Below are 27,934 nucleotides of genomic sequence, written 5' to 3'. Positions count from 1 at the left end.
AGAACCATACAGTGTGAGCAATGCTGGCAGAGAAAAGAGAGAAATAATGCTGCAGCTATTTCGTTCTCTAAAATAATTAAATCTAATCCCATTTTAGACAAATTGCTCTTCCTTTCAGGAACAAGAATAATAATCTATGGATTGTTAATGAGATGCAGACATGTTGTCTGTCAGTAATAACACTACAGGATGGGCCCCCACCTTTCCCGCCCGGTAAAGAGACTTGACATTGTTTGGCTCGAGGGTCAGAACGTCACGGCTGGTGTGCAGTGCCTCACAGTACTGCTCCAGTTTGAGCTGAGCGGTGGCCAGGTTGTTCAAACACTTCACCCGGTAGTCTCGCACCTCCTCCAGCTCCGGCTTCATGCCGCCGTCGCCACCATCTGTACAGAGACAGACACACACAACCTCTGACTTCTGCTCTGCTGTGGACATTTCATGCGAGTCTCTTTATTAGTGACACAAAACACAGAGATTAGTTCTTGGAGAATCTTGGAGAGGACTTATTCTAAAATCTTGCAGAATATAGAAAATATTTGGACTTTCAAAGAGAAACTCTCATCGAGTGTCATTATAAGGATAGTTCAAGTTCTGTTTTTATTCAGCTGGATGTTGTATCACTGTCCCTGCTGTAACAAATGCATGATTGCATTAGACCCAAACGTGTCCAGCTGAATACAGTAGTGACCCGAGTAATGAGCACTTGTTAGTGCAAAGGATTTTTTATCCTTGGCCCCAAGTATGATGGGTGATACATGTCAGCAGCTCTGGGACCACATCTGTGTGGATGCAGGTCTTTTTTAATTACACTTTAAATCTCAAATTTAAAGTTGGATTATTTAACACAGCATAAACTGATGATTTGGTCACTTAGAGGCAACAACAATCAATCAATCAATACATGATCACCTTTTCAGTTGATAAGGCGATTTTGTTAGCTAATTGCCTATTGCCTATCATACATAGCATCAATATCATTAATTTGGAGTCGTGTTTTTGTCCACCTGATGAATTCAACTTCAAAATTCTCTCCTTGTAGCTCTGTTTTCGGTCTTTACCAACTCCTGAGGGAAATATCTGGCTCTTTAGCTGCTAAATGCTCCACTGTGTCTACCAGCTAGTTGCTAAATGTGTCTGTCTGCTGTGCAGTGCTGAGTAGGTAGTGTACTGAGTTTTGTTTAGCTGGAAACAGATGTCATGTGGTTGATGAGAGCGGTGAGAGTAAACAAAACCAACACATTTGCGGGCCAGAAATCCAAAACAACAGCTTAAAAAGCTAAATTGAGCTGAGGGGGACTGCAGAGTTAGGTAAAAATTATAAGTTAAAATCTCTTTACTATTTTCTTTCTTTGGTAATCCCCTAAATATTTGGTTAGAAAAATCTAATGGGATTATTAATGCTTTTAAACTTAATCCCTAATCACATTGATGTATTTACTTCCATTAAGACAATTACCTGTAAAATTCTTGATAAAAATCTGCCGAAGATTGAGTGTGATCATGTCTAATGTTTATGTGAGTGCATGTTTAGTTGCACATGATTACTGGTTAATCAATTAGAGTGCTTTATAATCTCCATGTGTCATGAATGTATTTGTATAAGTCTGATGGGCCCAAAATGACCCAAAAAGAGTTCAGATGTTGGCATCTGTGCATCGTTATTAATATTTATTTTCTGGTCATCTTCTAATCCACTAATTACATGAACTCAATGTCCTGATAAACTTCTCTCTTCAGTGCCACAGTGAGTTCACTCACTGGTCCTCCATCATTGATGCATTATGAAGCAGTCCATGTTTTTTCTCTTCATTGTTCAGTCACATTTTCCTCTCTGGCCCACCCTGCCTCGTCAATGATTAGAGTGATTAAGGAGGTGGAAATAATATGAAAGTTGATAAGCTTTGATTATGCAAAAGAATTAAGCAAAAACATGTATCATGGCACTCAGCTCAGATAGATGTGGCTCTGCATGGTGATAGCGTGATTAGTGTGATGGCAGACTGGAGGAGAGCTTTAAACTGTTATGTCATGGTGGGCTGAGACTGACATGGAAATGTTGTGTTTAAGGTCTCGATCAGATGCCGTGTTTTATGTTTCTAATGCGTGCGTGTGTGCGTGCGTGTGTTCATTTTTATGTTTTCTATTTCCATTTTCACTTTTTTCTGTGAAGATAATGCTCACATCAACTACAACAACACATTTCTGGTACTGCAACATCATGGAAATATTTTCTATGAATAAACTCAGGTTTTGATGCTGGGTTACTACCTAGGCTGTGTGTGGTTAGCACATCCAGAGCCATACAATAGGCTCTGGCAGCCATGCTGTATTCCTCCCTCTGGAAATGAAAGTTTCCTCGCTCTCGTTTCTGGTTGCCAATGCGGATGCGGTCTGCGATGGGCAGCGTTAACGGGTCCGGTTTCTTTCTGATGTCCAGCAGCTGGAGCTGGTAGAGTAAAGGAGCCCAGGGTGGAATATCAGGCTCTCTGTACAAAGACAAAAACAAAGAGATGATCAATTTCATCACAGGGCAAAGAGTAAAAGAGCCACACAATTTGATGCTCATGTTCAAAACACAGTACAGTGTTTTATGATGCCCAATGCATCGCTGTAGTGTTATCAAAACTAAGAAAGCCTAGAGGAGAAATTCCTTAAAGTGATGACTCAGTTTTGTGGCCCGCCCTCTTCCCGAGTGTTTCTAAAGAATCTCGACAAACGCATGCAAACTGTAACTGGAACTGAAGATACATCGTTTTTGATGATGTATGTGTGTTTTTTCAGATGCTTTCTGTATCAATAATTTCACTGTATCCAACAGCTCACACACCTTAAAATCAACACCTTTTAAAAAGACGTCTGAGTGACTCATTTAAAGCAGACAAGAATTTGAAACTGGTATGAACCTGTGAGCCGCCGGCAGCTTCAGTTTACTCAAGAGTCACTCAGAAGGAAAGTTAATTTGGTTTTCAATCATCTGGTTCATGTGACCACATGGCACACAATGGTCCATTATCAGTTACTCTGTGGAGGCTCTGGTTCCAAAGGTAGGGGTGTGTGTGTGTGTGTGTGTGTGTGTGTGTGTGTGTGTGTGTGAGAGAGAGAGAGAGAGAGAGAGGGAATGAATGCAATGGCAGCTTGAGTACATTTCTGTGCATTGAAATGGCTTACATTATTGATTGTAACAAAGAAACTACAGAACTACTGCATGTTTCATGTTTCATGTTTAAACATACAAGAGTGACTAGTTACTAGTTATTTTACTGTAACCCTAACAATCCTAATACAAAAAAGCAAAATAATTAAACTTTAAAGAGGATCCTGTCAGAATCAGAAAGGGTTTTATTGCCAAGTACGTGATTTAACACATACAAGGAATTTGTTTTGGTGTTGTTGGTGCACGTCACACATTCTTTAGATTGAATATTAAACAATATAAGTATAGGTACAAACAATATAAGTATAAGTATATTTACACAATATGTATTAAGTTAAAAATAAAGAATAAATAAAGATATAAATAAAAAATAGAGAGCAAAGAGCATTACAGCAGAGAGAGAACAGTGGCATGAAGGTGGAGCGTCAGGGTGGTTTCCGGGCCTTGTTAATAAGGCTAGTGGCGGAGGGGAAAAAGCTGTTCATGTGACGTGAGGTTTTGGTCCTGATGGACCTCAGCCTCCTGCCAGAGGGGAGTGTCTCAAAGAGTTTGTGTCCGGGGTGGGAGGGGTCGGCCACAATCTTTCCAGCACGCTTCAGAGTCCTGGTGGCGTATAGGTCCTGGAGCGGCGGCAGATTGCAGCCAATCACCTTCTCTGCTGACCGAATGACATGCTGCAGTCTGCCCTTGTTCTTGGCAGTGCTAGCAGCGTACCAGATGGTGATGGAGGATGTGAGGATGGACTCAATGATGGCTGTGTAGAAGTGCACCATTATTGTCTTTGGCAGGTTGAATTTCTTCAGCTGCCGCAGGAAGTACATCCTCTGTTGTGCTTTCTTCACGAGGGAGCTGATGTCCTTGAGGTCCTGGGAGATGGTAGTTCCCAGGAAGCGGAAGGACTCCACAGTGTCAATTGTGGAGCCACAGAGGGTGATGGGAGCAGCTGGGGCTGGGTTCTTCCTGAAGTCCACAACCATCTCCACTGTCTTTAGAGCGTTGAGCTCTAGATTGTTTTGCTTGCACCAGGTCACCAGGTGGTTAATGAACTCAGCATAAGTTCAACACAATTAGGTTCAGCTTCCCGCAGACCCTCCCCCATGACTGTTTGCTGCAAAGTGATACTGGGAGTTGTGTCAAGTCATGAGTTATTCAAACTTGTTGTGTCCATGAGGCAATTTCAGTCTGTCTAACAGAATTAGTTGTATCCCCAGTTACTGGGAGGCTGTTTCAGCAGGTGGGATCAGATTACCCTTTCACCTCTCCTCTCTAGAGACCTGGTTCACTGTCACAGGAGTGTGAAATCAGCAGCTGATCCGAGGCCTCCGAAACCTGAGCCGGAACCCTGGGCTCAGCACTGGAAGAAGTAGTGTTCAGAGACGTTGTGGTTTAGGGCTGTGGAAAGGTAGATGTTTTCAGTTTTTATTTCATTTTCTGTTTATATTTTTGATATTGTCATATATTTTGTTATCATTACTTTTTCCATCACTATTATTTAGTCATATTTTCTGTATGTTAATCTTGTGTTCTTTATAACATTGTGAAATGTTAACATTATTTAGGTGGAGGCTTCAAATAAGCCCATTGGGGTTTTATGCCTCTCCCTTAACTGTAAATGATGTGCTTTAGTTTTCATTTTAAAAATTGTACAAAATAAAAACCAAGCTAAGCTAAAGATGCAGTTTTTTTTTAGAAGACGGGTCTGAACTATATTTGGCACCAGTGTTTAGTCCTGCCTACTTGTTTGGTGCTGCATGTTTACTGAGTATCAGAAACGAGTTGTGTAACAGGCGTTCAAGGGCAGCAAGGAAGTGGACAGTTGATTCATTTATGAAGAACGTACAGCACGTGGCTTGGGTTGCACCAGGTAATGTTAGTCTTTCTAAAACGGGCCTCATACTGTACATCTGACTATTAGAGATGGATCCTTCTTCCTTGCTAATGTTATGTGTTTTGATGGCGTACCAAGAATGTGACACTATCACCAAATTACCCACTGCACAGTCTGTCATGGACATACTGTAGCTAGTTGTTGTCCTTGCATACTTTTCTCTACTCTTATCTGCAAATGTTGCATAATATTCTGAAGGCTGCGTATTATGTAACAGTGTGGGGAGTATAACAATAACACACACAGCGTCCTGCCTACTGCTAGTGCCTGGCTTCAGATTAAATGGACTTCTGTCAATTCACCTCTGAAGCCACTTTTGGTTTCAAATTACTGAATAATGCACGCTAAGAGTCTGTGCTTTGAAAACAAGTTTATACTGAGCTTGTGCTCTTTATCAGAGCAGATGAAGTCGAATGAGAAACCTGGCTCTCTAGTATTTCCAAATTTCCTAATCCGTATCTGAAATCATGACAGCGTTAGGTTTGTAAATTACTCAGCATCAAACCCCCTTAGTCATTATCGTCATTAGATATTGATTTTTATTTATACAGAGGTAACCCACCCATCCAGCTTGCTGCTCATAACTCACACAGGTCAGGACACATTAGATGAGAAGTGATGACTCATTTGTTATTAATCGATGCAGGCGCAGCTGCAAACTAAATGTGCCACATCAAAACGTCATGAATCCCAAATGATGTGTTATCCTACAAAGGAAACACAAGTCTCACACACTGTCTGCTTACTGCCTGCCAAAAAGCAACTCTTCACATGCAGGATTCAACAGGTGACCTTTGCAGCATTAGGTCATTACGCTCAGCAGCTACGGAACAAGCAGTAAGCACAAAAACACTAAAGGATACAGAACACATTGAGTAAGGGGGAGAGCTGAGCGTCCATCATGAGCATTAAACAAAATGGGCATGACGGCGAGCTGTCGAGTGTAATCTGAGAATGCAGTGCGCTGACAGATCTATAAGTATTACGGTGTCATGTGGGTCACTGGTGATTAGCACCACACCAATGTGCTGCTGCGCTTAGCTCAGCCAATGAGCCCCAAGGGCCTTATTAGTGCAAACAGGAAGCAGTGGCTGGTCAGCGGGGTGAGATCCCTCCACAAGATCCCAGCGAAACCTGAACCTGCAACTTTAGCCCAGGTCCCTGTCCTAACACCGGGCTGCAGAGCCGGCCTCCCTGCCTGCTCCTAAAGACACACACAAACATGATCTTGACAGACATTAATTTATTGATGGTACATTGGTATTTGTTACCAATTTTAATTTTTTAATAAAAAAAAAAGGTTTGAAATATTATATTCACCTTCCTCTGTGAGCTTAAAAATGCCAATATACCAGACTCCGATTCCTGTTAAAGCTTCACCACTTTCTAATGAGACGTAGGTACACTTTTTTAAATGTTATGTATATCACAGTGGTACAGTATGTTGAGAGCTGTTGTTGTAGGTTTAATTGAAAATAAAACACACTGGGTTTTCTTTTGATAAGTTTCAAACCATCTTGCAGAGAAATGACTGTGATAGCTACCTCGTGACCTAAACCAGAGAAAATGTCAGTGAGAAGAGACAGAGAGAGAGGTTGTTTTAGGCTCAGAGCCTTCAGCAGGAGGACAGAGCCTGAGGACGGAAGAGATCAGGGCTGACTTAAAGATATGAGACATTTGCTGAGGCAGCAGCACAGACAGCACTGAGAGACAGACAGACTCATGTATACAGACTTTCTCTGCCCACATTCATGGTAATGTTTACTGCAGGTCACCAAGAAAACCATGGCTAACAACATACATAGCTACAGCCAGGAAGTATTTCTCTTAGCTTAGCATAAAGACAGTTACCGTAGCCTGACTGTCCAAAGGTTGAAAAAATTCTGCCAACCAGCACCTCTAAAGCTTGCTTATTAACACTTACTACTTACACTTTAATCTTTACAAAAAGAGGTGTCTTCTTATAAATTTCCCTGTAACCTTCAACCACAACTTTCAATACCAAACCACACAACATAAATTACACACATGTCTAATCTACATTTATAAGGACACTCACTGCTTCTCAACCAGCAGTGTTTTTATTGTGTGACGTGGCTGAATTTCTCGTATTGTGACTCTAAACAGATCCCATTAAAAGAGAAATGTTTCCGCTCTTCTTATGTCCGTATGACTGAGGTGATAAGGACAACAAGCTTTTCCCTCCTGTGTCATGGGAAGATATGCACTCATTCTAGATGAATTTGATACATGTGTTGTGGCTTAGCAAACTTCCTCATTAAGGTGTATGATAGTGCCGCTGACTCACCCTGTTATCTGTCAAGCATGCCCCTCGCCGCTTTAAATGAAAGGAAAAACTCCCACAGAGGGAAAACAGTGGTCACTTTGACGTCATGCTCTCCTGAAATGAAATGATGGAAAGGCCAGCAATGTACCTCAAACTGGTTTCCATGGCTACAACCTCAGAGTGCACCAATATACTGTGATAAATGTGGTGTGCAGCTTGTATGATAATACTAAATCCAAAAGGATTTATGAGGTTGTTTATTTTTTACGGCTGAAAAAAAAAAAAAACAGGTCTGCTGCTGACGTTTAGTGTTGTGTCTGCTTTGACTCTTGGATGGACACACAGCACCAATACACTCATGCAAAGGAGCTTAGCTTTAATCCTGGCATTGGTGAGATCTCATAGCTGTTTTTCCTCACTTGCTGCCATTCTAGTTAATTTGCAGCAAAACAGCCTGTTAGTACAGCCGGAGATCTAGAAACTAACATTGTAAGGCCTTTCAGCTGCTGCCTCTGCATGTGCTTTCCTCTCCTTTTTGTTTTTATTTCCTCCTCCAGCAATGAACCAATGAAACTGTGCTCCCAGGGATCAAGGGCAGCTACTGCCTACATCCTGGCTGCTGAGCTCCTCAAAAGTCCCCATATAATCTCCAGCAGATTTCCTTAGCCTGTTAAAATGAATCCAATCTCAGCCCTGGACTACCTGCAGGGTAGCTGTTTATTAGCAGGGATGTGCAGCAGCCGGGCCATTTCAGCGAGACTCTGGTTACACGACTTAACCAGCTTTAAGTAGGAAAAGTACAGCAGTTATCTGCAGTAGGAAGGGTGTAATGGGACCCCTTGAAACATGAAGGTGTGCGTACACAAAGAAATGTAAAAACATCATTAAAGGTACATTCAAACAGTTATGTTAACATTCACGGTTTCTAATAAAAATACATTGTGTATCCTTGCGGGCTAATAAATCGATGAGTACATTTCCTTTCCAATACAAGATTGGTACAGTAACTCTGATTTTTAGACTGTTTTAAAACCTACATTGTTTACAGGTATGTGCTAGGTAACAATCTTCTTCTTTCCCGCTGTTTGCTGCTGCATTGCTAAGTTTCTTGCCGTGTTACTGCCCCCTAACTGTTAAGTGAAATAGCGTTATCAAGAGTGTGTATCACTAGTGGTTAAAAACACCAAAGGGTACATCTAACGCCAAGATTATCTTTTCAAATAAAAGTTGGTTTGTGAATTAATTTGCTTACATTTTCTTTGATTTCTCCTGTATTAACACTACCCAATGATTGGTGGAACTAAAAGACTTTACTAAAGAAGTAAATAGTTTGACTTAACTTGATTTGATAAAGACAAATTATTTGATCAAAACAGGCTTGATGTGTTGAAGGCACAAACACCATTAAAAGTTGTCTTGATATATTAAACCTCTTTACAATTGACACTGTGTTAGCATGCGCACTACTGACAAATCACTCTGTTTTAACAACCACATGCTATGGTGCAGTAAGCAATGCGAGAGAAGTACACAAACTGATATACCAGAGACTTATCAAGTTGTTATGGCTTACGTGTGACATACATAGTACATACAGAATACATGCATACATAGTGTCCTATTAACCGGCATTCAGACCAAAAGCGGGGTGAGTGAGTGATTGAGTGAATAAGGGAAGTTCAAAGCTGTTAAACAGAATAACAGCTTTACTCTGGCTCACAGGTGAGCAGGACAAGTTACCGATTCTACCTTATGCAATGATCTGAAATCTCTCACAGGTTTGGGCTCTGATGTGTGGCAGCATCTAGATGAATAGATGAATATTTCCTCCAAAAAAAACTACTTTAAAGCTTTTTGTCTGCATTAGAGTGGATGAGAGCAATCTGTCTTACACAGAAATACATCACCAGAGGTCATTATCTAGAATATCAGCCTGGCTGTTATCTGTGGAAGATATCTTATCCCAGGATTGACCCTAAGTCCATAATCAATCAATAACAACAAGCAGACGTCTCTGAGGTGAGCACGGTGCGGTCAAGTGGCAATTTCTCATGCAGCCCCGGGGAGTGGGGTTGAGTTTCAGTGGATTCTCCGCGAGGTAAAGGTGAAGCTGTAGTTAACGGCAGTGACAGCTCGGTTCTTTCTTTACACACGTTATGTCTACTGATTACATAAACCAAATCTCTGGCAGTTTTGGATTTCACTTGTGAACTTCAAAGCTTTCTAAGTTATGACAAATTCTGAGCAAGGAGCCAAAAATCCTGCTCTTTGAAAGATGAAAGTCCTCCTCTTCCATTACAGTTAAACTTCAGATAAATGTATGCCTATTAGACACGCAATTTAATTTGCACTCAGATCAGATTTTTTTCTTCTCACAAAAGTGTGATTTGGGCATACCATGTGGGTGTGGCATTCATCATTATTCAAGAATAGGGTTGCTGTTTGCCCCCCTCTGTGGTTACAGAGTTGTGAACATTAACGTTTGTGATTACAAGCTGCTCATTGCTTTATGTATGGCATTCAGGTAGCGGAATAAATGTCATAAAGAGATATTGATCAGAAACTAATTTCCCTTCTATGTCCGAGCTGTCACACATGCATGTGCCGAAACCAGATAACTCCCACCGAGAAAATGTCACCATGTCTTGAATGTTGTTTTGCAAATTGAGTGCACAAAAAATGGACAGCAGTTATCATGCTCACTGACTCATGATTTAATAAAGATGTAACTTTAAAGCAGCATGTGCACCTGTACAGTTACACCTGGCCTTCATGTCTTTAATGTTGGACATATTTGAGGAGTAATTTAGAAGCATATACATTATGTGTACATGCTGACTTTTCAGCAAGTTGTGCAGCGTGTGTGTAGATCAAACAAAAACATCATTATCATTCACTGTCGCTCTCCTGTCATATTGCTGTCCACAAGAAATATGACTCCCTCGGTGAGAGTGTGTCTGTTATCTAACCAATAAAGATCCAGCTTCCTTTCAGCAGCAGCCGGCTCTACCTCTTTGTGCAGCCTGTGAATCAATAGCAGCACACTGAACTCCTCACTTATTAATCTGGTTGTCACAGAGGAGCAGCCGGCGTCTGCTGGCTGAGTAAAGCAAATGTAGCGGGGCCATTAGCACGATCCTTTAGTCTCTCTCTAATGGCTGTGCAGAGCTATGAGACCTGAAGCACCAATCATGTCAAAGAGACACATTTTTTAGGAGGAAGGGCTTGACTTTACTTGACCCGAGCCAGTGGCAATGGCATAGGTCACTCCCATCACAGAGAACCTAGAAAGCAAACACAAGCAGCCCATTTACAAGGAATTTCAGGCTTATTATATTGACCTGATTTGTTTTCTTGCACAGATAATGCAGTGTTTTGCTATACATGAGCTCACTTGTATTTGCCTTCACCATCTGGAATGGGAATATGAAACATGACCGAAGTGCAACTAATCCTATCAGTGCTATCAAACAACTGAGAGTGTTTCATTTATAATGAGATCTACCTAGTTAATCCCTTCAGCTTAATCACTGCACATCTGATTTTGATTTTGCAGTGAGGACATCAGTGGGAGTCTGCCAGTCATTAACTTTGAAAGGAATATTTTAAAAGTCTATTGTGTGTGCGCGCATGTGTGTGATAAACTGCTGCAGACGACTGATGACGGAGCACTGACGCCTCAGCGAGATGACTCACAATCCACGTCCACACTGACAGTACCTCTTCATCCCATAATACACACACACACACACACACACACACACACACACACACACACACACACACACACACACACACACACACGCCAATTGTCACTCTGCTACAAATCTCCTTCTTCCGGGCTCGCAGCGGGCAGCACTCGCCACCTCATATGCTTCCCCAGCAGCAGCACTGCACTGCTGTATAGACACATATGCTTATTTCCTTAGATACAATGTTGTTGCTACTTCTGCCACATGATAAATTTAGCATGTTAGCCTGTCGATACAGACTCTATGTGTGTGTGTGTGTGTGTGTGTGTGTGTGTGTGTGTGTGTGTGTGTGTGTGTGTGTGTGTGCTGTCTCTCTGTCTTGCCCCTCCACTATCCCATCTGCTTCAATTACAAATGAGCAAAATATATAAAGTGGGTTCATGAGTTACCCCAGACAGTCTGTCTGTGCTCACATTACAGTTTGAAATGTGTATCTTAAATTGTAAAATCTTAATAAGAAGTGACTTCTCAAAGCCACAAATGACGAGTGGAACTGGGTGGTCCTCGAAGTCAAAGAATCCCAGAAACAGCTTCTGTTTTCGAGCAATGACAAGGGAGATTGAAAGCAGCTATGATCACAAAGCCATGGGTACATGATACAGGAGAGTCAAGGCCGGTCTAAGCTTGAAACAAACTAGTTTGTACAATGTGTGGTTGGTAGGCAAAAGTGTTTATAGCTGCCGTTATCGTAGAGAGGGGTGAGACGCAAAAATTGCTCAAATTATCATAATGGCACCCTTTTGGAGAATCTTTGCACTCATTGTACATGAAAAGTGATAGAAGTAGTTGTTATAAACAATAAACAAGACTAACGTCTACAGACATGCTAGCGGCTGTACTTAGACAGAATAGTACTTTAGGCTACATGCTAAAGTCAGAATGCTGACATGACACAATCACAACGCAGTGCTAACTAGGATTGGGCATCGAGAACCGATTCCTACTTGGAATCGTTTCAAAAATTACGGTTTCTTTATTGGAATCGTTTAGAGGATTTGGTTTCAAATCCGATCATCGCTTCCCAATTTAACATGCGCATGTTTTGGTTTCCGAAGCGACCAGGCGCTTGTTGTGTTGCAGCCTTGGAGCACAGTAAGCAGCACTCTAGTGGGGCTTTATTTTACATTGAAAAAGCTGTAAAACTGCAAACCACCATTGAATCAAAATAAAACTTTCCTCTTACTTGTGAAAATAGGCATGTGACCCGTTTCAACTCCACCCCTCAAAGAATCGGAATCGAGAATCGATAAGAACCGGAATCGAAAGGAAGAATCGGAATTGGAATCAGAATTGTTCAAATCAAAACGATGCCCAACCCTAGTGCTAACATGCTGTTGTTAAACTGTTACAATGTTTACCAGGATCACCATCTTAGTTAACGTGTTAGCATCCTAATATTTGCTAATTAGGACTTAACACAAAGTACAGATGATGCCAAAGGTCATTAGTTCTGCAGGTATTTGGCCATAACCCACAATATTGGACCTGATGATGGCGCTAGAACAAAGTACGTTGGACACCAAATTTTAGGGCAATCCATCCAGCAATATGTTTAGACATTTAACTAAAGGCCAACAATGTCAACCTCATAGTGGCGCTAGAGGAAAATTCATGTGATCACTAAAGTCTGTAGGAGACATTCTCTGAGAACTATGATTGTCAAAAATGGTATCAGGGGGTTTCGGACCCTTAACACGGTGAAGGTTTTCAAGTAATCAAAATGTTTATTTTCATGGAGCGCTTTTATATTTTAATTTAGACATATCAAATCATACACAACCAGCTAATATAACACAGGACAGTGCATACTGGCTTGCTTACAAGAGCACATTAGGCTACTTTTAAAACCAGTTCTGTGCAGCAATCTAGTTCCTGTCATGTCACTTATCTCTCGCTCCCATCCCTCTCTGGTTGTGTGTATTGTGCTGGTGGGGCTGAAGTGCCATCTCACGTGTATCCCTCTTTGCATGCCACGCTTTAGAAAACAGACTCTGTCGCAACATTGTGGTTATACAACAAAGCGCACCGGGTGGCACAGTGGACGAGAGGCGATGTGCCAGTGTTGTCAGTGTTCCAGTACAGACGGCATGTTTGGACACCAAGTCCTGAGAGTTACATATCAGAGGTGAGAGTAGGACAGCAGGTATATATCTCAAACTTTCTGATATGGATTCTAGCAAGATAACTTCAAAAAAAATTCAATAAAAGAACATTACAGTTGGGAAGATTTACTATCCCACTAAATACCCCCTGACCACGGAAAGCAGAAGTAGATATCACAACTGAGGCTGTGTTGATGAGTGAGATAAGCCTGCTAGCAGTAGGGGAAAAGGTAAACATCCAGGGAGATTAGATAAGGCACATGCACAGTTCGAACACTGGTCTGAGGGCAAAATACTGCTGCGGCACCAAAACAATCCACAATCTAGTTTTCACAGGTAAAAAAAGTGTCTATTCTAATCAGATTTAATTCATATGATTTCTTTTAGCTTTCAATGAAGCTTCAAACTAAGGTGGCAGTGGCAAACAGGAGAGTGCATGCAGACTGAGAGCTAAGCCTGATCTTATCTGGAGCGTGCTACAGCTGTCGGTGCTTGCTGGCCTGCTCCTGGAGCGTGAGGTCTGGGTGTGGTTTCTTGTCAGCCTGCTATGTCTGTGCCGGGAAAGAGACACGCAGAGCCCTGAACTCCAGTCTGAACTAACTTGTTACTTGGTCACATGAATCACTTCAAATTGTCCCTGGGGGACACACACATAGTGTTTTGAATTAAATTGATGACAAACAGTAAAACAAAGAAACTTCTTCACACTGGTGTCAGTTACTCTAAATAGTCATTTTGCACCAATGTGGAGAAGACCGGTTTAGGTTCATCATTGTGTTTTCCACAGTTCTCAAAGGTCACATTATTCATTTGACCCAGGTGGTTTGGCAGAGTGAGTCACAGTACCTCCAGCACAGAGAGGAACGCCACCTCACAGATTTTTATGTGTGGACAACATGCATCTGGAAGCAGGGGAGTGTGCATAAATGTGACAGACAGTCATACAACTCTGTGGCGAGTGAGTCACCGTACCTGTCTACTGGCGAGTGCTCCATGTAATGAAAAGCAGAACTGCCAGTGTATTAGCTTCATTAGATGATAGGAAGAGAGAATGGTTTGTAAGAAGAGGAAGAACACACACACTAATCACAAATGGACCTAACGCTCAACCTTCTGTCAAAACAAAATAATTTCTCACATCTGTCAAAGGCGGCTACACCTACAAGCATCCTCACTCATCATCAGACTTGATTCCATTGATTACATTTCTGGCTTGACACTTTCTCATTGCGCCACTTTGCTGTGTGAAACTCTCGGTCTACGTGCCTTTCTGCTCTGAGAAATGTTACTGTAACCTTTTTCAGCTAACCCCTCTGGATATGGGCGTGCCTCAGAGGCCACAGGGAGAGGCTTGCCACATCCTCAAGTGTCAACAAAGATTCCCCTTGAGCATACCAAGAATACGTTTCACTGGTCAATGCATGTTTCCTATTAGTTCTGGATAAATATTTGATATTGTGTGTCAAACATAACGCATACACACCGACTCTAATCAAATGTTTTATTCAACAGTTAGTTTTGATAAAGGCTGGATGTTCCGCAGGTCTAATTAATTGTGACATGATCCACATAATTTTGAACTGACAACATTTCAGTGGATGAAAACACTGTCTGACATAATCGTTACATAAAAAACAAGGTAGTGTGCCAGCATTCTGATTTTAAATAGCCAATACAATTGTTGACTTTTTTTTATTTTTTTTACCTTGTCCGCTTCCTGAAACAAAATGTCAATCGAGTTTTTTAGCCATGCTAGCGGCATGGCACTGTCGGTTCATCTCTTTGGTCCAGTCTAATTTATTTCAACAACCATATGAGAAGCGTGCCATTGACATTTGTGAAGACATTCTGGTTCCCAGAGGATGAATCCTACTGGCTTTCGTGATCCTCTGACTTTTCCTCTAGCACCACAATGCGGTTGACAGTAACACAATAACTTTGGGTATAACATCAACATACCTGCAAAACTAATGACATTCACATCAGCTTCAGCCATACTTTGTGTTTAGCACAAGCATGCATCCAGTGCTGAAAAATTAAGCCAATGTGAAAGTGCCAAAAACTGCAGTTCCTCGAATGACCACTTGAGCGTGGCTCCAAAAGTGAGTCAATTTCCATAGACCCCCATGTTAAAACCTTAGTGTGTAACTTTTTGATATCAATAAAAGCCGTTACATTCAAGCCATTGCCAAATGAGTTGCTACAAAGCTAATTAAGACTATCAGCTCCACAAAACTCTCTCTGTATTTCTCAGTATGGCTATGTTCAGAAGATTGTGTCATCCGGTGACTTTCCCGCGCAGAAGCTCGAGTGAAGATAATTACCTCTTCTAAAAGAGTCCGTCATGTTTTTTTTTTAATCCTCCGTGTCCTCCTTGGCTACTAGCAAATGCGTGGCGGAGCGGTGGGGGCACGTGCACGATCACGTAAAGGCTGTTTTATGCTTCTGCGTCGATTCAAAGGCGTACCCCCGCAGACCCACCTGGGTCTACGCCGGACCCTACGGTGTAGCCTGACGTGCATCTACAAGGCGCAGCGACGCACGTCGCTCGGCCGTGGCTGGGTAGCGTTGCATTTCCTCCCCAACTCATTTCCTGGTTCACCTTCTCCATAAACAACATGAAATCAAGGAGATGGTTAACTTTTCCTGCTAAAGATTTCCCACCGTGGTCAGAAAGCACAGGGGAGACACTTTGTTTCTCTCACTATGACTCTAGAGTCGGTACTGACTCCAAAGCTAATTGCCGTCACTCTCTCACTTCTCCCTCGCTCTATCACCCACTCCCCATACACACACACACACACACACGTGCCAGCTCGACGCACCCACCAGCGCACAAGTATAAACATCAGGCCACTTACGTATGCTACGGCGAAAGCTCTGGGTGGAGCCTCCGCAGAACCATAAAACAGGCTTAAAGCATAACTCTTGCCAAAATGCAACCTAGGGTCTTTTTGTGAATGTACCCGAGTCAAACTTTCGTTTAAAAGCATATTTAGGACGGAAGCGCCACTTTTAAGATTTACTGTATTCTCGTTTTTCGGTCAAATGGCCTTTTGAATGGGAGTCCTAGGGGCACTTTTATGCTAGCCTCGAAATAGCTATTTTTAAAACACTAAGAAGGCTCGACACAACATGAAACTTTGCTTGAAGTATCACCAGGGTCTCTACACCTTAACGAAAGCATTGAGAACATCGTTTGTGTACCCAGAGTTTACTAAAAAGAAAGGTTTTAAACAACTCACCGTAGCTCTTGTTGTTTCCGGCCGCAGCCATTTTATCAGTCAAAAAAAAATCAATTTTGTTATTTAACATAACAGGGAGGAGAGTAAAGATGGAAAGCTCCTAAAGCTTATTTCCATATAAATTATTTCTTGTTTTGTTATTATTGAAAAACAATATTGACCTCATAGTTGAAAAAGGAGCCTCATGGAGTCCGTTCATTCGCATTCGGAAATCTCAATCGAAACAATGGATGTAAAGCATGGATGTATGTTTATGTATGTGTAGACCTGGATGCAACGTTAATGGTGGAGCCCAGTTTATTCCTATAAGAGTTGCTCAGTGGCGCATCCGCCAAAAAAAAGTTATTTCGGGTTTACTTTCTTGTCCACTGAATATGCGCAGTAGTGTTTGACCCACTGGCCGTGAGTTCCCACTCAGCTACATTTTGGTGACGTCACAGGTTTTTAAAATCGCTTTTCTCGGCTTGAGAAAAAAAAAAGTCCATGGATTAAAAATTCAGAATAGAAAGAGTCATAACCGACCTTGTTTGCAGTTGGAGGTGTCCTGGCAGCAGTTTTACAGACATCTCTTTTACAATGGTGGCCTATGGGGAAAATCCTTTCTGGGTCTGCATCGTTGCAATACTGGCAGTGGCCACTGGATAAAATCAGCAGAAAGGGGCGCTAATTGTGGGAGTAGATGCTAGATCGGATCTGCTAGCTAGACGTGTCGACATCAAAGAACGTGCCTCGTGGCTCGCCTTATTCTGCCCTTAGATTGGCTTACGCTGGTATTCTTACCCTAATCCTAACCAATCCCCACTCCTCATGCCTAAAACCTTTGTGGTTTGTGGGGACCTGATGTAAACACGACTTTTGATGACATTGTGAAGTTGTGTGGGATCATGGAAGTTTTCTTCATTGTTAATCACCATTGCCGATTAAAATGTATCTGTTCACAGTTACGAGTTAATCTATTAAAGTTGTATTCAACGTTTATTCATGTCATGTCATTCCAATGAAGATGCTGCAGTTTTCCCCACAAAATTAGTTTTTTCTTGATTCTATTTGTAGTGGTAGCTGAACAGTTAGCAAGCAAGAAAGCTAACATTAGCGAGGAGCTAAAACCCCAACATCACAATATATTTCAGGTCTGTGTCCCCTCTCGTATGTTTTTAGCACCGGGAGAAAGGGTTTGTTGTAACATTACTTCCCACCGCTGGGAGACTTACTTACTACCTCGGTGGGGATGGGGGTGGAGTGCGGTATCTCTGGAGCGGACCTGAGATGTCTGGATGGCCTCTGTTGCGGCTCGATTTCGTGCTAGCACCTGGGGTATGATATGGTCTGTTCCCCAGTACTGAACATTGATATAACCTCATAACGTTACGGTACTGTTTAGTCACCAAGCATTAGCATGAGCCACTTGTCAACGTAGCAAATTGTAGTAAGTTGGATCGATATTGAAATATCATATCAATAAATTAGGTCTCTACTGTAGCCTATTACTGAGTTGCAAAGGGGTATGTAATTAATTTAAAATAATAATAAAAATGAAATAAACATGTTTCCGGGGGGAGTTGGTTTATAACTCACTTAAGGGCGTGCCGCTTTGAGTGACAGGTGGGTGCTGTCACAGGAGACTGTAGTCTTCATTCAAACACATCACAAAACCCATCACACACCTTGATGTAGTTACACCTACACCATTCTAAACATCAGACACTGTCCATAATTTACTTGCTACACTATGACAGCTTGGCAGTCTGACAAAACAAAAAAACCACAAGATCCCATTAAACTGCACAGCCTACGAACAGATGATGAATATTACGCAATAACCATCAATCATCGAGCCAAGCGTTAAAGTACTTTCCCATGAATTAAAGCCTCACTTGTTCCAACCTGCCACTGTAGTGCCAGACCAGTAAGCCTGGTGTAATCAAGGCTCCAACAGCCATCAGGCCCACCTCACCCGGGGTCAAAGAGAGGGAGATTCATCTCTCTCCTCCCACAGTAGGACTTGTTTGTTTTTCTCCCCTCAGAAACTGACTATCACTCCCTCTGGGAAATAAACGACATCATGGTTCTGGTTACTGATGGATTTATTGCACTTATCCTTTTCTCCGCCATCACATCCACCGTCACTGGCAATTCACCGTCAATGAAATCCACCGTCAAACTACAGTATGACAATATAAAAGATAAACACGTTCATATACACTATAAAGAGGTAAATACAAATACACTCGAGAAATACAAACAATACACATACCTCGCTGGCTGCATATAACCAAGAGGGAATGAGTTCACTTGCAAATACCCGGTTCAACAAACAAAAATGAAAAACATCTTTACTTCTCTGCTCAAAACATGAGTAACTCTTGTCATCACACACGGAGAATAACTTCTCACTCCATGTGTGTTTCTCCTTTCTCCTTAAAAAGTGTCCGTGTACAACGCAAAATGTACTTTAGTTCCTAATTAACATCAACACTCAGTATTCATGAATGATTAAATAAATTTAACAAAAAACATGTTACATAATAACAGAATAATATGTATGGCAGTTATACTGACAATGATAGCCATATGGTGTGTCTCCACAGTGTCTCTACTGTTCCATTAAAGGGTATTTGTTTAGTATGTGATTATCTACTATACTATTGCATGTTGTGGTTCACTCTATCTGTGCGTAAACTGTTGGTTCACAGACGCTGACAAAGTCATTTATTATCCGTGTTATTATGTGGGATACACCAAGGTTCAATTCTGGGTCCTATACAGTTCTGTCAATGCTACTACAGGGTCCCACTAAAATCCAGAAACTAAGCTGAGCTGACCACACTGATAACATGTGTGATGATGTCTGAATGACAACTTTCTTTGACTTTTCTGAATATTTGCACATCACTTTTACAATGATGTTGTATCTGATTACCTGGATTACATGCTACAATACTGTGATATTTCAGAGTGCTCTAAATCAGTCAGATAAATACATTCAGCTGTTAAATTGTGTTTTCCAACATAGAATTACAACCAAATTGAGGCACTTCCTTCGAACATCTGACCTGGAATTAATTTGTTCAAGCACTAACATCACCAAAGCCTAACTACTGCAAAACATATTCTTTACATATCCTGGACAGGTGTTTCCTGTATCCAGTTCCAGTGCAGAATCCTGCTGCTCAACAGCAGTCCAAATGTAAAAAAAATCATATTAATCTGACCCTCACCTCCTTGCACTTTTTTATTATCGAATCAAATTCAAAATACTTGTGTTTAAAGTTCTGTATTGTTTGAACCAAATGGTTAAGCCGCATATCTCCCATAAATGCAATGTCCCCTGTTCAATTTCAACTGGGCAACGCATGTTGTATGTCTACCCATGTTTCCTGTCTCTCTCTTCACTGTCTAATATAAAAAAAGGCAAAAATGCCAAAACAAACAATGTAGGCTATGCCAATTATCTGACAGTCAAGTCTAAAAAGTTGGGTCTTTTCTTTTTGGCACATAATGGGGAATGTAAAGCAATTTGCCTGATTCACATATTTGTATACCCTAGTGTACAACAACCCAGTCTCACGGCAGTTCGTGTAAATGTCACGTTATTTTTAATCTGTTGATACGTGTTCACGGGCACGTTTTTTTTACCGGGACGCGCCACAATAACGGGATGGCGGAGGTTGGGTTTAGGAAAAACCCTATGGGGAAAGGGCGCCTCACACGCCGGAAGATGACCGCGGGGGATGCGCGACAATGACAGGACGATTGTGATAAGGAAGACTACGGGAAACAAAACGCCACACGCGGGACGCAAACCCTGCTCGCCCGGGTGAAAGTCCTGTGTTGTTTGACCTATCCACCCCTTCCACCACCCCGACCAACCTCCCTGCGCGGATTTTCGGCTCTTTATACTACTCCCTACCATTTTCGTGCTGTGGCCATGAAATATGCTTCCCACTGAAATACATTAGTTCACATTTTCGTGCTGGCCACCACTTAAAAAACGAGAAAAACGTGCCCGTAAACACATATCAATAGATTAAAAATAATGTGACATTTACACGACCTGCCGTGAGACCGGACTGTGTACAATGGTGACAGATTCTGTTGTACCCTGCTTTACCTTTTCACTTTGTTTGTACCAATTTACCAATAAGTAATTTGTGGCTGATTTACGCTGAATGTAGCCTTGGCTTTCCTTTCCAAAGAAATTAACAAAAACCAAGTTTTAATGCTGTTGATGACTATCTTTGTGTCCCGAGTGTATAAGATACATGTGTGCTTCTGTGTGTATGAAGTACTTTTGTACAGGCTGTTTTGTTGATAAATCTCTATATAAATAAACTTGAACTTCAGTACTAATCATAGATATCACACAAACCCCTGGTGACACGTTAAAGCAACAGTAGAAAGATTAACTGGCTGACATTGTCCATCTGGACTTGGATTATTCATTTAACCATGTCACATCCCAGTGGTCTAATTAACTCCACTTCAACATGTGCCACTGAAGTAGTTTTCATTCGTACCAAGAGTAAGGGTACACCAACACCTTCACTGTCAGCTCCGGGATTTAAGCTTCTGTTTATGTTTGTTGACAGCCGGCCAATGTAACCTCACAGCGCACCATTTCACACTGAAGAAGTCTTTAAATGCGTTGTGTTGTGTTTCGAATACAGCTAGAAAAAACTGCATGTACTGTTTATAATGGGGCTCATTAAACTAGGTTTCTTGTTTGTAAAGTTTAGTTTTATTCAGAAAATAAAGCGGCTGCCAGTGACACTTAATGTTGTTGACTTTGGGAGGGCTGATGAGGCAATCCCCCAGGGGGGTTAATGAGTGTTAAAGTTGGTCCTGTCCAGAGATAAACAGATGTTAGCTTACACTTCTCTCTGATAAGGACTTGCTGACTGAGGGGAGGCAGTCTGTGTCTTGGACTAAGTAGTATGTCTCAGTGGGGAATAGCTTTGATGTATGCTGCAATTCCTCAAAAAGGCGAGCATGATGTCTTTCGTCACAACTCCACTTTCAAAAGGCTTTAATGTCACAGAAACACGTCAGTGTTTCTTACAGTCGATCTAGTCCCGACCAGCTTGTCTGTTGTAATCAATCAGTAAATGCTCCAGACTTTTCCGGGGATTTCATAATCCTCGTAAATACCTTTTTAAGGAGTAGCGGCTCTGATCACATCAGACTCTGCAGCTAGCTCATCACTCACATATCGAGCTACAGACCACTCCACTGTGCTGTGCTGAATCACACTGTCTGACCAGCTTTGCACACTGTTCTGATAAATAACGGTGAAGTGCTCTTAGCAGCACTGTTTGCAACAGACTGACAGAGTTCAATCAATGCATCTGCCAGAAAACAGAAAAGGCTAATGAGATTTCCCCTTATTGTCTCTCTATCATTTTACAGCACAGACACACTGTGGCTGTCAAATGTATTCTGAAACATGATGTTGGTCGCTGCTTTTGATTCTTATTTTATTATTTTTTTTTTTTTACTTTTGTAATAGACCTCAATAGGCAGGTCGGGCAACATGCCATGAATGATAGGGTAGGAGCTCTGTGTCTTGCTTGAAGGAAAAGTTAGACTTTTTGTGAAAAACGCTTATTTGCGTTCTTTCTAAGAGTTAGATAAAACGATCAATAGGCTACCACTCTCATGTCTGTGTGGCATATGACGCTACAGCCAGTACTACATTTTACGTAAGTGTAAATACTACAAGTCACTGTTTTACGTGGAGTCTCCTCTCTCTTGGCGTCTCTGGCAACTGCTCATAGCCTAGAAATAATCTGCCACATAACGTATTGTAAACCGGCAACAAGATACAACATGTTAATTAGTAGTCTTTATGCTGAGCTAAGATAGCTAGCTGCTGGCGGTAGATTAAAGAGGCGCTATGCAGTTTTGGCCATTTCTTCGCTTTTTGCTCGCAGGTTTCTCTATAGAGCTCCCCCTACAGCTTCGGAATAAATATTTGGCAGCTCCTATGTTTACTTGTGTCTGACTCCACACTTGGTCAGTCCGCCGTTTCTTTTTTCTCTGTTCCTGTCAATGCTTTCCTATCTTTTTAGCCGGCTCAGCCATGACGATAGTGTGAAAAACTCCATCGCTACCTTGTTAGCCGGTTCCTGAATGGGCGTATGTGTGCAGTGCCATGAAGCAATTTGTTACATCGCGAGACCTGATATCAATTGTATTTCCCAAAAAGTTTGGATGACCTTTTTTTTTTTCTTTTTTTTTTACCTTGTAGTTCAGTTTGGTACATGCTGTTTTATAACATATGTTCTTGATTTCCCCACTTGTCACAACAAATCTAACAAATGCATTTAACTTCAGTGACTAGAGAAAAGCACCTTGAGAGCAACCAGCAACCTCAGCAACTGAATCATGTTTAAAGAGCTGGCATGAAGCTCTGATTGTCTACCTTATAGTACAGCTAAATTTCACTCCACAGCACACAACCCCATCAGCTGCATCAAAACAATCATTAACTAACCTCCCGTTGCCTCCTTCTTTTTCTCTGCCTTCTTCCCCACACACGACAGAGGGCAAGAAACTAGACAACACCTCAGAGACACCTGGCTCTCACCTCGCACACCCCATGTCCTGTCATCCCCTTCACAGAGCTCCATAATACAAACAGGACCTCACAAAAAGCACACAGAGGAGGCTGAAACAGTATAGTACACACACAGAAAAAACAACATGCTTTCACAACACAGCGTTCAGCACATTTGAACATTATGTTGTCAACAATGTTTAGATGGACTGTGTTTTACTTTCAGCCTGTAAAAATAGATTCAAATTATGAATCTAGTTCTGTATCCTGCACCTTTTTAAGGCTTTTAGTGCCACATGATAATTCTGGGTGCATGTTTGTTTTTATGCATAACTCCGCTGTACAGCTACTCTGGTAATGGTAGAGCTTGTCCTACACGTAGCTGAATGGTCGTTTAGTTATCACTGCACTGTACATGTCATCCAAAATAAAAAGTAAATTCTTTATTTCAGTTTTTTTCTGGCTTTTTATATTAACACCATTTTGTGCTGTCCACTGATAGAGCACACATAGCTCTAGGTTAAAACTATCTAATAATGTTTAATTTACTCTAATGGGTGTGGGCTTACATTAACATGGGCATAGTGTTGATATAATCGCTTTAATGGCCACAATTTTTCCGTTTATGAAAGACCTTAATATACAGTACATTACTGTCTGCTTAAAAAGCTTTACAACAGCGAGAACTACAGAAAGTAATTTGTTACAACATAATCAACCAGAGAATAAACAAAACACATTGCTTACACGTTTTTCCTCTAATCACACCTTAAAAGACAAATATTTTCATTGATATGTTTAGTATAGACTATCATATCAAATCACTTACACAATCACATTAATGTCTTGTTCTCACATGTTGAGGTTATCATCAGTAACATTAAACTATAAACAATGGGTTTCGTCAGCGACACACAATCTCCTCTGCGTTTATACTGGCTCTCTAATGGTGTAAAGATCGTAAACCTGAGCCATTGGCCGTAATATAAGTGGTGTCCTCTCATAGGTTGTGAGGTTACAAGCACACCATTGATAGGCTGCCTCTGAAGGGTGTTAGGAGGAAGCCATCTGCTCCTGTTTATGGTTCATTAACCCTGTTACCCCTGGATAACCAGGCTGCTCCCACAGCAACAAGTAGTACAAGAGGCCTACTTAGATAGAAAAGATTATAACTGGCTAAGTCTTGTTTCTGCTTCAACATGCTCCTTGATTCAATCGTTTATCATTGAACATAACTGGAAAATCCTTACCTTCCCAGAAGTCCATAGGCATACAGTGAATCTGCCAGCAGTAATGTGATCTCGCCCTTCTGCATGGACATGACACACTCCTCCAGTGCCTACAGGTGTCAAAACACAATATGTCATTCAGATGACTGACTGAGCTTTTTTATATAATTACACTAAATGTATTTAAGTATAACTTTATGTTGTGCATTTCAATGTCCTTAATTGACTAAAAGATCTGATGATGAATTCCAAGTCTCGCTGTTCCAAGAGAAGGGTTTGTGCAAGAGAAGGGTATAACTTGAAGGGGGTATAACTTGAAGGGGGCGTAACTCGAAGCTGGGGGCCAAATCAAGTTGCCCAAATCAGAGTCCAAATACACAAGATGTCAAAATGAGATGTTGTGGGCAAAGCTGGACCGGGCAAGATACAAGACTGTGTGCAGACCTCCGAACAGAAACATCTTCATGATACCCTGGATTAGCTTCTTAGCCTCTTTGCTAAATGTCGTCCCCCCTCTCTCTCCCCTTTCCTGTCTTCAAGCTATCCTGTCAATTAAAGGCCCAAAAATGAAAACCCCCAAAAATAATTAAAAAATGAATAAAAAAAAATGTTTTTAGGATCCTTAGACTTTTCCACTAGCGCCACCGACATTCCCATTAGCCTCCTGCACTTTCTGTTTTGTACTCATTTGAATATGTTAGCATGCTAACACGCATAACTAAGATGGCGAACATGGAAAACATTATACCTGCTTAACATCAGTATGTTAGCATTGTCATTGTAATGTTAGCATGCTGACGTCAGCATTTGGCTCAGGCACCATTGTACTTAAGTTCAGCCTCACAGAGCTGCTAGCATGTCTGTATTTGTTTCAGTCTCTATTGGTCAAAATTAAAGTGTGATGTAATATGAGCACTCTATAGTGGAAAAAGCTACGAGTAAAAAGCTTTTACCTGGTTCACATCTCCCTCTCCGATTACAAAGACAAGCCTGCCGTCCTTCTCCACCACAGTGCGGTCCTCCAGGACACTTTGCATCTTCACAGTAACCTCCTCGCCCCAGGTGGGGCTCAGGGCGTGGGGGGATCTGGAATCCACCAGCTTCTTCCTCAACAGCCGGTCCTCTGCGTGAGGAGAGAAGGGAAGGTCATGCAGGATGAAGCTGGCTTAATCTGCTGGTTGTTGGTAAACACCTGCTCAGAAACAGCCACAAACATGCCGAGCTGGAGCTCAAGCACGTTTTTGTCACTTTTGTTCTTTTGTGGTTTCAATACAAAATTAAATATAAGTTAAAGCTAAAAGGGCTGTATTCGAAATACTAAAAAAAGCACCAGGCTGGGATTGCCTCCACACAGCTCTAACAGACCATTCCCCAATATTAAAATACCTAAGTTTTTTTACGGCCACATGCACTACCATACACGCGCGGCCGGACCGGCTTTCAAAACAGAGAAGCTTGGATGACAACACACACAGAGGGAGTGGGACTTCATTCTCTGCTCAGGACGCCATTAGTCCACTATATATTTACATAGCAAATATTTGTTAGCTACTATAGGCTATTAATGTTCTGAATGTCAAGAACAGCCCCTTTAAATAAATGAAACGCACTAGTTACTGGTAAGTATCCTCACCTGTAATGTCCTGCCAATCGTCTGCCGCGAACAGCTCCTCAAAGGTGGAGGAAGTCCACTCCACCATCGCATATTCTGGAAAGAGACTTTCTGCTGAGCTGTCTCTTTCTAACACATCTTCCTCCATTGATGGGTCTTGGAATCGCACCATCTTCCAACTGTTTGTTTTCTTCAGTTTCCTCCGCTCCTTGCATTCTGTGTCACCACTTCGCTCAAGATAAGAGGTTTTTTTTATCTCAGTGCTTTTACTCTCTCCGGCGCAGCTCTCTGTTTCAGTCTGCTCTTGTACACTTGGCTCCTCGGCTTCCTCTGCAGGCCCACAAGGCAGCTCAGTGTGACTGTCCCCGTCAGCAAGCTCAGAAATGGCCTCTCTTACCTCAGGCTCTGTACGTTCCACTGCAGGGTCTTTATGCTCTTCACAACATGGCTCTGTCTCCATTATACTGCTGACAGAGATGGACACCATCTGCATTAGCCTCCAAAAGAGATGATCCTCCTTGTCAAAGCCAATGTTCCACTTAGGTGCAGGTTAGTAGTTCTGTTGTTAACCAACTTCTGCTACTTACACTCTGTTAAAACAAAGAAAATGTCTCCATGATGCAATATTTATAAAAATCCATGTTGTGTTTCATTAAATCCAACTCAGAATACAAATCCTGGCTTCATCTACAGTTCTACAGTCAAAAGCCTTGTCCCGTCTGCAGTTACGTACTTTCTGCAGTTCTGTTGCACTTTGACCTCCTCTTACTCCTCCTCTAGGTCCTTAGTCTACATAGTCCAGTCATATCGCAGCAACAAAAAATGATCAACGTAAAGAAACTGTGCTGAGCAACAAAGCACTCCCAGCCAGCAGGCTTGTGCAGTGGTAATCTGCAGGATTAGAAGAGAAAAACCTAATCTGCCAGAACGTCTGTAAGCTTCTTAATGACTTCACCGTCGTGCCCCACAAAGCAGTGTCCATAAATGCAATCTACCAATAAGATCTCAGGAAATACAAGCTCTAACTTAATTTGCTTTGAGTTACGTTGGGAGATTTTTATTTTCACTTTTTTAGAAACACCACAGCACTAGCAACCTGTAGGCTGTAAAATTGCCACTAGATTACAGATTACCATAAAAATGTTTTTTATGATGTAAACAATTTCACGTGTATAATTCATTTAGGTAGATTCACAATTATTCTTGAAACTGTAAACATTGCTACATTTTTAACCCATGAGGGTCATTAAATGAAGTTTGCTTTTTTCAGGTTCATTGAGAACCTAAATGATATGCTCTTCGCCACTCACTACAGCACATTCAAGAACAGATGAAGAAAGATGAAGAAAGAGAGATCGGATTTGTTACGTTGTAGCACAGTTAAACATTTCAGGCATCAGTGATGTAACTTTCAGAATAAAACGCTTTTGTTCTCAGAAATAGCCTGGTCCCAAATAGCTAGCTGTTAGCAAATGACGTGTATACTCCGCTAGGGGACACATGGCGGATGTATTTCTCAGGACCCAAAGAAGCACAGTGTCGAGTGTGAAGTTGTTTGGATGAGCGGTTCTCAAGAAAGCTGCAAGCAGCAATACCGGAGACCAAGCAGTTGGCCCATTCTGAACAGGCCCGTTTTTAACGGGTACTGCACTAGTTGATTAAAATGTCTGACTGTTATTAAGACATGAGTAAACATTATGAATCTGGCATTTTCAGCAACTGAATGGCACAGAAAACATTACCCAGTTGTTACATTTGTAGACCACTTCAAAGTTATTGATCTCTTCATGTTTTACCAAAGGGAATAAAAAAAATAAGAAAATATTATACGTCATCAAGTATAATACTGATAATAAGACAGAAACATCCTCCCAGCCATATTGTAAATAAACACTGCATTAGTGACTGTGAGGCTTCTTTAAAGTGCCCATATTATGAAAAAAACACTTTCTGGGATTTGGGATTTGGATTATTTTGTGTCTCTGGTGCTTCCACACGCATACAAACTTGGGAAAAAAAAAACATCCATGCTGTTTTGAGTGAGATACTGGTTTCTGAATGTGTCCTGCCTTCAGTCTCCGGGTGAACTGTTCAAAATCTGCAGGGCTT

At 41.5% G+C, this 27,934-nt stretch overlaps 1 protein-coding gene across 1 annotated transcript in view; it reads right to left on the bottom strand.

Moving 5' to 3' along the window:
- fkbp16 (FKBP prolyl isomerase 16) overlaps positions 1-26,410 on the bottom strand; it is a 29,196-nt gene extending 2,786 nt beyond the window's left edge. Inside the window, exons 1-5 of the mRNA XM_078256934.1 lie at positions 25,847-26,410; positions 25,167-25,336; positions 24,235-24,323; positions 2,269-2,486; positions 202-383 (exon numbers count right to left, since the gene is read on the bottom strand). Coding sequence (XP_078113060.1) covers positions 202-383; positions 2,269-2,486; positions 24,235-24,323; positions 25,167-25,336; positions 25,847-26,318 — 1,131 coding nt within the window. The 5' untranslated portion in view covers positions 26,319-26,410. The remainder of the gene's footprint in view (positions 1-201; positions 384-2,268; positions 2,487-24,234; positions 24,324-25,166; positions 25,337-25,846) is intronic.
- Positions 26,411-27,934: the final 1,524 nt, after the last annotated feature.

Source organism: Sander vitreus, chromosome 8, assembly GCF_031162955.1.
Source record: "Sander vitreus isolate 19-12246 chromosome 8, sanVit1, whole genome shotgun sequence".
Taxonomy (NCBI): domain Eukaryota; kingdom Metazoa; phylum Chordata; class Actinopteri; order Perciformes; family Percidae; genus Sander; species Sander vitreus.
This window is presented reverse-complemented; position numbering and strand designations above follow the sequence as displayed.